The 14,013-nt window shown below is 42.2% G+C and overlaps 1 protein-coding gene across 3 annotated transcripts in view; it reads right to left on the bottom strand.

Moving 5' to 3' along the window:
• The window catches only part of PAPLN (papilin, proteoglycan like sulfated glycoprotein), a 487,850-nt gene that overhangs the window by 360,413 nt on the left and 113,424 nt on the right, over window positions 1–14,013 (bottom strand). For all 3 annotated transcript variants that reach the window (XM_085627249.1, XM_085627251.1, XM_085627250.1), the window contains exon 2: window positions 8,288–8,350. In XM_085627249.1, coding sequence (XP_085483375.1) covers window positions 8,288–8,344 — 57 coding nt within the window. In that variant the 5' untranslated portion in view covers window positions 8,345–8,350. The remainder of the gene's footprint in view (window positions 1–8,287; window positions 8,351–14,013) is intronic.

Here is a 14,013-nt window from a genome sequence, read left to right on the forward strand (position 1 = left end):
AAACCTCCCCACAATTTTAGCAACCTTGTCATCGAAGAAGGTGGCAACTTCATCACAGAGTTTTTGTGATGCCTGAACTCTGTTGGCCAGGCATCCGGGGTTGCAGAGGTCCCTCACGATATTAAAGAGAGCCTTTGTCCCATTGGGTGCCTGTAAAATGGAGCTGGCATAAAATTGTGATTTGCCCCCACTAATGGCCTGTTTATATTGTGCCAGTGATACTTTCAGTGCTTTTTTATCTGTTTCTGAATAAAATCTGCGCCACCTTCTCTCGGCCTGTCGGTGAACAGAGCGTAGCGACCTCAGCTCCTCGCTGAACCAAGGGGCCGAGGGTATTCTCCTAACCTTAAACTTTTTCCTAGGGACACATCCATCAAGGATATTGATGACAAAGTTGCTATATCTATTGTAATTCTCATCTACTGACTCAGCCAGATTAAAAAGAGTCTGTTTTCGGAAGAGAGGGACTGGGCTATCTTTTGAAAGTGTCGCCCAGTCTCTCCCTCCCCCACCAATAGGTAGTTTGAATTTTCCTATCCAATGTGGTCCTAGGTATAGTCATCCTGAAATGTATGAGAAGATGATCGGTCCAGCTTAGAGGTGATATGTTAAGTACTTCCGTCTCCGACTGATTGGCAAACACAAGATCGAGCATATGCCCTCCCTGGTGGGTTGGCTATTAAATAAGCTGGTATAATCCAAGATTCTCACAGGTTTGGCTCAGAGCTAATTCTGATAATAATTTCATGCAGTAAGCCACAAGTGAGTGTATCTTGACTCTGGAACTGTTTTATCATGCCCAGGATGAAAGACCATGGGGTTTGCTTGCAGTTCCATTTCTTTGGATGTGCTGAAGCAATCGCTGTTTGACAAATGTTCTCCTTCGACGAATACACAAGCATTGGCAAAGGCAATAGGGCTGACTTTAGTGTGCTAATGCGTCTTAATAGAGGGGTGCACAATGCACAAAGACTGTTTGCGAAATATGCACTGAGATAAGTCTCTATGACACAAAGATGAAAATACTTCACACGTTTGTAAACTTGGCTTGTCCTGTCATCCCATGTCAGATGTGAGTAGTTGATTCAGTCATTTTTCTTTTCCCATTGCATTCAGTCTTGATATGTTCATTGCAAGCACACAACTATCTATGCCAGAAAACAAAGAAAAGAAACTAGGACTGGAGAACTCAACATTGCATCACTTTCCCCTTGCAATAGTCTTGCTCCCACTGGAGGCATGCAGAAGGCACACATTGGCAAACGTCAAGCAGAAAAGCCACACATTGGCACACAGATTCTTGGCAACTCGTCTGACACATTGGCGACTCCTGAGTGCAGGTGAGTCGCTCTAATCCAGGTCACAAATTCATGCAAAAACTAGCTCGGTGTGAACATGAGTTGTTGGATTAATATATTGATATAGTATTAATATGTATTTCTCCTGCTGAGTAGTTTTTACTAATTTTGGTCATTATTTTGTCCTCATTTGTCCATCCTCTGCCGCTCTTCACTCACTCACATTTGTTTTAGTGCCATGAAACCTTTAAGGTGAACATGTGCTCTATAAATAGAAATAACATAACATATTTAAGCTACACATTTTTACATCACTAACATAGCAGTTCACTGTTCGAACCAGCAACAAATCATTCATATTCACAGCATATACGTAATGTACTTACTGCGGTTTACTACTTCACTCCCTCTGTATTGCAGGTTCTGTAAGGGTTATAGGGACTACGTAAAACTTAAAGCGCCCTATTTATAGTTTGGCAGACTTAATGTAGAGGGACATAAGCCACCTTTGTAATGTTAGAGGGACATACACCACCTTTGTAATGGTAGAGGGACATAAGCCACCTATGTAATGGTCGAGGGACATAAACCACCTTTGTAATGGTAGAGGGACATACACCACCTTTGTAATGGTAGAGGGACATACACCACCTTTATAATGGTAGAGAGACATAAGCCACCTTTGTAATGGTAGAGGGACATACACCACCTTTGTAATGGTAGAGGGACATAAGCCACCTTTGTAATGGTAGAGGGACATACACCACCTTTGTAATGGTAGAGGGACATAAGCCACCTTTGTAATGGTCGAGGGACATAAACCACCTTTGTAATGGTAGAGAGACATAAGCCACCTTTGTAATGGTAGAGGGACATACACCACCTTTGTAATGGTAGAGGGACATAAGCCACCTTTGTAATGTTAGAGGGACATACACCACCTTTGTAATGGTAGAGGGACATAAGCCACCTATGTAATGGTCGAGGGACATAAACCACCTTTGTAATGGTAGAGGGACATACACCACCTTTGTAATGGTAGAGGGACATACACCACCTTTATAATGGTAGAGAGACATAAGCCACCTTTGTAATGGTAGAGGGACATACACCACCTTTGTAATGGTAGAGGGACATACACCACCTTTATAATGGTAGAGAGACATAAGCCACCTTTGCAATGGTAGAGAGACATAAGCCAACTTTGTAATGGTCGAGGGACATAAACCACCTTTGTAATGGTAGAGAGACATAAGCCACCTTTGTAATGGTAGAGGGACATACACCACCTTTGTAATGGTAGAGGGACATAAGCCACCTTTGTAATGGTAGAGAGACATAAGCCACCTTTGTAATGGTAGAGGGACATACAGCACCTTTGTAATGGTAGAGGGACATACACCACCTTTATAATGGTAGAGAGACATACACCACCTTTGTAATGGTCGAGGGACATAAGCCACCTTTGTAATGGTCGAGGGACATAAACCACCTTTGTAATGGTAGAGAGACATAAGCCACCTTTGTAATGGTAGAGGGACATAAACCACCTTTGTAATGGTCGAGGGACATAAACCACCTTTGTAATGGTAGAGAGACATAAGCCACCTTTGTAATGGTAGAGGGACATAAACCACCTTTGTAATGGTCGAGGGACATAAACCACCTTTGTAATGTTAGAGGGACATAAACCACCTTTGTAATGGTAGAGGGACATACACCACCTTTATAATGGTAGAGAGACATAAGCCACCTTTATAATGGTAGAGAGACATAAGCCACCTTTATAATGGTAGAGAGACATAAGCCACCTTTGTAATGGTAGAGAGACATAAGCCAACTTTGTAATGGTCGAGGGACATAAACCACCTTTGTAATGGTAGAGGGACATAAGCCACCTTTGTAATGGTAGAGGGACATAAACCACCTTTGTAATGGTCGAGGGACATAAGCCACCTTTGTAATGGTAGAGGGACATAAACCACCTTTGTAATGGTCGAGGGACATAAACCACCTTTGTAATGGTAGAGAGACATAAGCCACCTTTGTAATGGTAGAGGGACATAAACCACCTTTGTAATGGTCGAGGGACATAAACCACCTTTGTAATGTTAGAGGGACATAAACCACCTTTGTAATGGTAGAGGGACATACACCACCTTTATAATGGTAGAGAGACATAAGCCACCTTTATAATGGTAGAGAGACATAAGCCACCTTTGTAATGGTAGAGGGACATACACCACCTTTGTAATGGTAGAGGGACATACACCACCTTTGTAATGGTAGAGGGACATAAGCCACCTTTGTAATGGTAGAGGGACATACACCACCTTTGTAATGGTAGAGGGACATAAGCCACCTTTGTAATGGTAGAGGGACATAAGCCACCTTTGTAATGTTAGAGGGACATAAACCACCTTTGTAATGGTAGAGAGACATACACCACCTTTGTAATGGTAGAGGGACATACACCACCTTTATAATGGTAGAGAGACATAAGCCACCTTTGTAATGGTAGAGGGACATACACCACCTTTGTAATGGTAGAGGGACATACACCACCTTTATAATGGTAGAGAGACATAAGCCACCTTTGTAATGGTAGAGAGACATAAGCCACCTTTGTAATGGTAGAGGGACATACACCACCTTTGTAATGGTAGAGGGACATAAGCCACCTTTGTAATGGTAGAGGGACATACACCACCTTTGTAATGGTAGAGGGACATAAACCACCTTTGTAATGGTCGAGGGACATAAACCACCTTTGTAATGGTAGAGAGACAAAAGCCACCTTTGTAATGGTCGAGGGACATAAACCACCTTTGTAATGGTCGAGGGACATAAACCACCTTTGTAATGGTAGAGGGACATAAACCACCTTTGTAATGGTAGAGGGACATACACCACCTTTGTAATGGTAGAGAGACATAAACCACCTTTGTAATGGTCGACGGACATAAAGCACCTTTGTAATGGTAGAGGGACAGCCACCTTTGTAATGGTCGACGGACATAAAGCACCTTTGTAATGGTAGAGGGACATACACCACCTTTGTAATGGTCGAGCGACATAAGCCACCTTTGTAATGTTAGAGGGACATAAACCACCTTTGTAATGGTCGAGGGACATAAACCACCTTTGTAATGTTAGAGGGACATAAACCACCTTTGTAATGTTAGAGGGTCATACACCAGACCAATAACAGTGATAGGAACACAATCCCATGTTTAATGGTGGAGGAACATAAAGCAGCCTTCAGAACTGTAATAGGGAGAGGAACATAAATCACTTTTGTGATGGTGGTGGAACATATTCACAATCATAATGGTGGAGAAAAATAAATCAATCTGTTAATAGGGAGAGAAACATAAAATACATTTCTAAAGGTGGAGGAACATAAAGCACCTTTGCAGTGGTGGAGGAACATAGACCAGCTTTGTATTAGTGAGAAGAACATGAGACACAGTTGTAATGGAGGAGGAACACACACCACTGTTGTACTGGTGGACAAAGACAAACCACCTATTTTAATAGTGTAGGAACACGAGCCACCATTTTAATGTTGGACAAACGAAAAACCTCCATTGTAATGGTGAAGGAGCACAAACCACTAATGTAATAGTGGACGAACACAAACCACCATTGTACTGGTGGATGAACACAAACCACCGTTGTAATGGTGGACAATCGCAAACCTCCATTGTATTGGTGAAAGAACCTAAATCAGTCTTGTAAAAGTGAAAAGAACATATATAAGCTTTGTAGTGGTGAAGGAGCACAAGTCACTTTTGTAATACAGGGAGGAGGATAAAGCATCTTTGTAATGCGAGAGAAACATAAACAGGCTGTGTAATGATGGGGGTACATACCACAATAATAAAGGTGAAGATGTATAAACCTTCTTCGTAAATATTTTGAGCAAACATAAACTGGCTTTGTGACAGTGGGGTGTGGGAGAGAAAACTCAGATTTATGATGGCAATGGGAACATTAACTACTTTTACAACAAAGTCGACCGTACGGAATACAATTATCCTTGAGCAGGGACCTCAAATGACTCCTTCCTAAAGCCTTCTCTAAGTAAAAACAACAATAAAGCTGTTAAATACAAGTGGACGGGCTCTAACAGTTGCACAAAGACAACAGAATTATCTGATGCATGAACAAATGATCTCTAAAAGGAAGTTTAATTTTGGGAAAATCAGATTCACATTTCAATAATGACCTCTTGATAATGCAGGAGGGAAAACCAAGGAAAACTGAGGCTATCCATGATTGCGACCTACAGCCTTCACGCCTCTTTGGGACCAACAGATGCGGATAATCAAGTCATGAATTATACAAGATTGATGGAGTCAGGTGAAAGAACACAGGTAAGATAAAATAAAATGTTTTCCTGGTCAGGAGCCTGTCTTCTTCACCAGAGCGCTTTGGATTTAACATCAGAAGCTTAAGGCTATCCACCAAAAACCTGCTGGCCAACCAGCAGGTGAAGAACATTTGTTTTTCAGGTGTCATCCTACTCTTTCAAGGTTCTCTTTGTCAAGCTTCCTCATTCTGCATCTCTGCCTCACTCCTGAAAGTCTGAAGTTCAGAAGAGTGACGGAGACCCTCTGCACCGTCTGCATGTGGCCCAGAGACGTAAAACAAGCCGCGCTTTTTTCAGACTGAGAGACTCATCCTCTGAGCGCTGCAGTAAAGGTAGATCGGCAAAAACAAATCATCTGAGCAACACAGTTAAATGAGAAAAATGGAACTTAGCCGGGTTAATAATAAGTCTTCTTCTCCAGAGTTGGAAGCGATACTGTAAACACACCCTGGACTTTCACCTCCTTCCTCCTATTTTGTAAATGTTTTGGGCATTTTCCAGTGTTACAAGTGTCCAAGAATTCCACAATGAAAGACACTCTCTATATTGGACAAGAAAACAACAAGGGCAAAGAGCACATGAGTAACTAAATGAAAGAATACAATGGTTCCTTGGAATAATAGATGAACATAATTTAATACTTTGGAGACCAACAAATTATCGAAAATGCCAATGAATAATTAAACAATGAATTTTATATTGCTCAGAGTCAGAAGACATTATTTAGAGCCCAAGCAGTTAACAATTATTGGTCTCCACTGGTTTGTCCAGTTGGTCCGGTAAGACCCCAACTTTAGTATGACTCATTTATATTTATTGTCACCATTGTCTTTTGCTGGTTCTGATTTTTTCTTGCCCCTCTATTTTTAGGAACACTGCCTTTTCCGCGAGTACCTCTGGTGTGATTTCCCATATGGCCCTTTTCCACTTCACCCATTTGCCCACTTTCTTTTCATAATTGCCCCTTTACCTAGGCTTTGAGGTTGGGACCTAGCAGTCCTTTTTAGGTCTCGCTGAGTCAGCGCGCATGCGATGCTCGGAGAGACTTTAGTAGGTGAGTTTTCAAAGTGCTGCTGGCTGGCGACAAGCTTGCGTTCACGCGAGCATGCACGTGCAAACCGCCAGCCTTCAGCACCAGTGCTCCTTGCCTCTGCCCCTCCCCCGTAAGCTGTGCTCACGCAGTGCAAGAGCCTCCTCCCCAAAATCCACATTTTTGCGCAGTCATTGCACAAGCGCTTCTATATATGCCTACCAGTCAGTCACACACCTAGTGCCCCACCGTCTTTACACGCAGTTAGAAGCTATTTGCAAATCCCTCTTCATTGTTCAACTTGCCATGAGAGTATACATTTTGCCACTTCTCACTGATGAACCACTGCTCCCTGCTTTTTCAGAGCACTGTAGAGTGCACCAACTCTACGGTCTCTGCGTATACTTTGTAATTTGAAGACCGTATGCACTTCATCGGCACTGACACACTGCCCTGTCTGTGCCGCTGGAATTGTGTTTACCGTAATCACGTAGAAGTACACTAGGTATATTCAGTGCACCTATCTTGCTCCGACTGCCCCCTGAATATGGCTTAAACTGCATGTGCGCATACACATTTGTAGTTCTTATGTTACCATACTATGATGGAGATTACACAAACTGCACGCACATTTGCTCTTCTTACACTCCCTGTGCTATCTGCTGTTCGCACTAGAGCTGGGGAGCCAACAAATTAACAGGTGTCTCGTAGGCTCTAACAATGTAAACAAGCATTGGCATAGCCAATAGGTCTCACCTTTGGGACCTTATAAGTGTTTAGCCATGCAACAGTTGATGTTCTTGCACCAAGGATATTGTGCTGCATAACTAAATACTTATAAGGTTCCAAAAGCGAGACCTATTGACTATGCCAATGTTTGTTTTATAGGTATTCAAACCCATTGCTTACATTCTATCCAGGTAAGTGATCCTCCCCCCACGCCCCCCCTCATGAGCAGCAGCTCCTCATGTTTTATTTTCTGTTAAATATTTGCATTTTGTCAGTACCATTTGCTTCCTTCCACATCTCATTTGGACCTCTACACATTTCTTGTGTCCTGAAGATGACTTGTTAAATTATCAAGGGTCGAAACGCCATTTGAAGCACTGCATGTGAACCAAGGATAAAGGAATTTGTAATATTGAATATTGCTGTATTATTTCTGTTAGGATGAACAGCTTGCGTTATTCCGTATGTGCTTGTTAAGTTCACATGCATAACCTCCTAAAACTGTCTGAACCAGTTTTGAGCTCTGTGCGCCTTTCTGTCTCATATGTATCTGTTGATCTGCCTCTTGTACTTTTATTTAATTTCTAAAAAACTGTTTGTTGCTTTTTTCCTGGACTGTCGGCACTATGCCCCATTAAAATTGTGTTTATATTGAAATCCATGATTTAATTTGTTGACATTTTTAATCTCTTGTTGGGCTGCAAAGCATCACATTAAAGTGCATTGATAATTCTAGAATGTACTTGACAATGTACAAGACTCCACTTATGACCTATTTCACTCCACCCACACTAGCACAGGATACAGGTGGTTATAGCCACACTATTCAGAGATCATGGATGAATGAATACTTACAGAAGAGGCGGGCGCTGGACACAGCGTTAAAGTCACCAATAGGAATAAGAGCTTCATCTTTGCCTGTGGGAGAGAGGAAGGGCATTAGTTTCTTGGCTCTGCATCTTTCTATCAACAAGCAGGCAGTGTACTTGTCTAGGGCGTTGTGTTTGCGGAAGTCAGCAAAAGTTTGCTTCAGGCCACTTTTCCGCACTGTTTACCAAATATAATGAAACATGAGCTGTTCTACTTGTTAGTAACACAGCTATTTTTAGAAAGCATTTAATTGCAGATTAACTACGATTAAAATCATGAACATCTTAACTCTGCAAACAGAATAGGATTTGGCAATCAGACACAGTTGTTAAACTCTTTGTAGTAAGGCTGTTATTCCAAAGAACATGTTTCACCAAAGTGCGGTCGAAGCACGTAATCGACCTATTTATTTTAATAACATAGATTAGCGCCTGGATACCCTCGTGGGTGATAAGTAACGCTCTACAAATCTACTGGTAGATTGATTGAGCTGTGCCACAGAACGACAGCATGGTCCTTAAGATTCTGTTGGAAGTGTGGGCGCTCCAGTAAGTTCATCAGTGCTGGGATGCTTCATTCCCTGTCAGTGGTGCTGGGACAAATTCCCTGAGTTTGGGTGCTGCCATCAAAGTTACATCTCTGAACTCAAAGGGAATGTGAACAAGCATTTTCAATGCAATAGGTCTCGCATTATTAAAGTTTGAGCTGTTGGCATTGCTAATAATAATGCAACACCAATAGCAGCTCAAAGATTCAATAATGTGAGACCTATTGCATTGCAATTGTTTTTTTTTTGTTTTTTTTATACAGCACGAACTTGAGTGAAAGGTGTGTATTTATGTTGAATTGAGTACAGTGTAATTATGTGTCTTGCTATTATGTGGCACAGAGTGGTATTGTGTGGAGTGTATTTATCTTGCATTAAGTAGAGAGTAATTATGTGACGTGCAATTATGTAGTACTGAGTGGTATGTGGAGTATATTTATGTTGTATTGAATACAGTGTAATTATGTGATGTGTAATCACACAACCGCACCCAACCACAAAACCACACACACACAACCACACCCACAACCACACACACAACCACAACCACACACAACCACGCACACACACAACCACACTCACAACCACACACAACCACAAACACAACACACACACACACACAACCACACACACAACCACACACACAACCACAACCACACACACAACCACACACACACAACCACACACATACAACCACACACACACTCAACTACACACACACAACCACACACACACACAACCACACACACACAACCACACACACACACACAATCACACACACACAACCACACACATAACCACAAACACAACACACACACAACCACACACACACAACCACACACACACAACCACACATAACCACACACACAACCACACACACCACACACACACAACCACACACACAACCTCAACCACACAACCACACCCAACCACACAACCACACACACAACCACACACACACAACCACACACACAAACCCATACACAACCGCACACACACACAACCACACAACCACACACAACCACAAACAAACACACACACAACTACACACACACAGAAAGACACACACACAACCACACACACACACACAACCACACACAACCACACAACCACACACCCACACACACAACCACAAACACAACACACACACAACCACACACACAACCACACACAACCACCCAACCACTCACACACAACCACACACACAACCACAAGCACACACACACAACCAACCACACACACAACCACACACACAACCACACACACACAGCCACCCACACAACCACACACACACACAAACACACACACACACACACACAAGCACACACAACTTAAGGGAATCGGGTAACGGAAAGAGAAAGAACTCTATCCAAATTCACACGTTTTCAGTCCAGTCAGAAAGTATGACTTAGCCCCAATGAGTCCTTGTTTTGTAGCTAAGCAGATACAGTCAATTATTTCAGTAAGCCTGAAGCGACATTAGAAAAAGAGAAGTATAGTGCAATTATTAGGCATGCATTGTTTACCTTGTAACCGCGTAAATATTTGCAGCGCATTTTCATTTTTTTTACCTTGTAGCCGCCTTCATTTATTTTACCTTGTAACCGCGTAAATATTTGCCGCGCATTTTCATTTACTTTGCCTTGTAACCGCCTTCACTTATTTTACCTTGTAACCGCGTAAAGATTAGCCACGCATTCCTCCCAATTAAGCAACAAACTGTATTGCAGCCGCAGAGCCACAAGTAAAGTGATCGCAAAACTGAAAGCAAAGCCACAAGTAAAGCGATTGCGAAACCGAAAGCAATCGCTTTTGGAAGCAGAGATAGCCGCCAATAAAGCACGCCACAGACAGCTATATGCTTTCAATTATCGCGCCCGTGTCTGGGCACGATAATTGAAACCAGATAGGCTTTAGTGCGCGTAACAGACACCAATAGGCCGTGGGCGGAGCGATGCGCCCGCCTTTGGCCTATTGCGTGCTCTGTCTAAAAAATACAGCCACTAAAAGCCCAATAATAAAAGCCAACAGAAAAAACACATGCACGAGCGTGCACGATTCCAGGGTCCATTTCTGAACCCTGGACAAAAGGACTCTCGCTGAGTTAGCACTGCTCCGCAGTGCAACGCTAGGCGCGAGACCTAAAAATGGTATGTAGCCGGCGGTCCATTTTGGAGCACACTGTTGCAAATATATCACTAAAGTATTGTTGTCAGCATACTGTCATTTACAGGCAGCACATTTTCTATTGAATTGGAAACAAAATTCACACTGACCTGCAATTTTACTGATAAAGCTATATAGCGCAGAGACATGTGGAAATCGCCAAATATTTATCATTTTCACATAACCAAGTTAAGTGACTTGATTTTATCCTATTAAAATCTTGGTTTTCATCATACTTTAGAATTACAAAAATGTGCTTCTCTGGTACTTTCCTAACTGCTGTTTTAAGAAATATTTTTACAGTTCATTTACAGATATTTAAATGTTGCTGTGTCTTGAAAAAAAAATTGCCATCCAATACCCTTCTGTTCACTCTCCCTGAACACTTGAAAGATTGTCATATAGTTCACTTTACTAAATTCTCTGACTTTGCAGTCAGAGAAAGAAAAGTAAACACCAATCCCCATGTTTAAAGAATAAACAGCAATTTGTCAGAAGATGTAGCCTGACATTTGACCTTTGTCTTTGAACGCATAGCATGTAACAAGATAAAAACAAGCTTTAAAGGCATCTTTATTGCTCATTCACCTTCTGAACTCCAGCTGGTTTATTTTGGGGTGCTGCAGCACCTTCCGCACCCCTACTTCCAGCACCTTTGTTCACTGTGGGTGAACTGCCCAATAGTATCTGAAGCCCCAAGTCTTTCTAATAGATAAAGCGTGCCAATAGAAATATCCCTACTGCCTTCTTTACCTTGGAGACCAGGGGTAGCATGGGATATGCCACAAGCACGACAGAGCAAGTCAGAGGCAGCAGCAGTTGCCCTGGTGACCCCTAATTGATATCCATATAACCAAGTGTGCATCTCCTGATCACAGTGAGGAATCTAGATGATAATTACGCCAAAGACATCAGACAGTTATGCCACAAATTAAGACAAGCTAAAATAAACAAAAACGTGTTGGGAGGAATGCTTGAATTAATCTCTGCCACAGATAATTATTCTGGGCTGCATCCCAGCCCATTGTTATCTTGCACACCATGCCACCTCAGTTCGGACCCAGCTATATGTAAATCAGCCTTAACTCAGCTCCAATGGGAACAGTCTAACACGAACTGCCAGGCCGGGTCATGCCTGAACCGGAACACATTCCATCTATCCCTTTGTTTTGGATGCCACAAATGAAGACAAACCACACCATGGCCCAGTTACTTGGTCTAGTAGCCCTTCCTAAAGGGCAGGGAACAGGAACCTACATAATTATCGTTAAAAGTGGACAAGTCCCATGCCAAGGCAACTGGAGCCCGCTTCTTGCTACCCATCATTAACCCTACATCAAGTCTTGACCCAACTGGATTTACGATAATTTATTGAGGGTTGTGTTCCCTAATGTTTTGCAAACTCACGCCCATCATTTGCCCTGATCAAGGGCCCAGATGTTTGTCGTGTATGTGCTATAGGGGCCCAATATAAATTCTGAATTGTAGTTGGGCCTAGCCGTCACTATTGGCAAGATGTCCCCACAGTTATCCCCTTGGAAGGTAAGTGCTTAGTAGCACTATATTCAATAGCACCTTAGTTTCTTTGCATTTTGTGACTTGTTAATCTGGTGGTATTGTGTAACATAATACAAAAGACTCCATAAAGACATTTGGAAACAAGCATTGGCAAAGGCAATAGTTCTCGCCTACTGGACTTATTGCCTGTGCGAATCTCTTTTAGCCATGCTGTTCAGCATCAAGGCTGCTTTGGAGCACTGCTATTTTTAAGAAATAATTTTAAAAAAGCACGATGATGCGACTGCCTCCTTATTTTATGGGCTTGTGCATGCTTTCAACACACATGCGGACTCCTACAAAATAATGGGGGCACTTTATTTTCTTCTTAGTTACTGATCCCTAGATAGATTGGTAAATACAAAAAAAGTAGCGTTGAAGTACCGTTAAAAAGAAAAAAGAATATTTAAAAGGATGACCGGAATGCAGGAGCATGTTGAGGTAGTGGGTGGGGGAGAAGCAACTTGGTGGGAGAAGTGAGAATGAACACAAGCAAAGGAGAGCAATGTAAACCATGTGGTAGAAGCACACAGATGCGAGAGAGAGAAATAGCAACATGAGTGCAGGGGGTGGCGGAGAAAACCTTGGGCAAGAGAGACTAACATGGGTGAAGAAAACTACACGGATAGCTGGAAAACACACGCACTCTCATGGAGTTTCTAAACAAAAAGAAAAGCCTACTTCCTAAAAGCATGCAGTGGAAAGAGATGATGAAGAGGCTATGCTCCATGGGGGGGACAAACACAAGATTAACAAACTGAGACACCAATAAAAAGAAGACAAATGAGATAGCAAAGCCAACCAATTGTAAGCATTGGGAAGGCTGCAAGCCCTTCTCTGTTCTTGGTAAGCTCCAATATGCCTTTTCGTAACCAGACAAGTTGCGCTGTCTGGTAGGCTCGGCCTAGAAAAGGAAATTCACGGTGCAAGTCTTTAATATCCTTTAATGGGTTTGTTATCTATGCAACATATGAGTATTTTCCATACTGTGTTTAACAGCAGGTTTTCCTCCAGGTTTTCTCAGCATGCGCAATCTGATTCTGAGAATCCCTGAAAATGCCGCAACCCATGCTAAACATAGGTTCACGTCTATGGTTTGTAGTTGTACCCACTTTCTGGTATGTTTATCCAAAGTTATTTTCCCATTATAAGCGGCCCTCTTAGGGACTATTAGGGCTATCATAGCAGAACAAGGCGTGTTAGCATGCTTCTTTTATTTGACACAGCTGCTAATTTCCCTAAGCATTCTGGTGCTTGTATTGTTCAATTTTCTCAGTTTAATATATTTAAGTGGACGGGGCCACAGTGCACACATAGGGGCTTCTTCACAAAGGAAAATATACATGTGAGTAGATCTACACATTTAAATTTACTCTTACACTTTGTAGTAAATGTATTGCTTTTGGCTTTTTACCATTTCCAAGTGTAAATTCACTAGAAA

Source organism: Triturus cristatus, chromosome 9 (genome assembly GCF_964204655.1).
Source record: "Triturus cristatus chromosome 9, aTriCri1.1, whole genome shotgun sequence".
Taxonomy (NCBI): domain Eukaryota; kingdom Metazoa; phylum Chordata; class Amphibia; order Caudata; family Salamandridae; genus Triturus; species Triturus cristatus.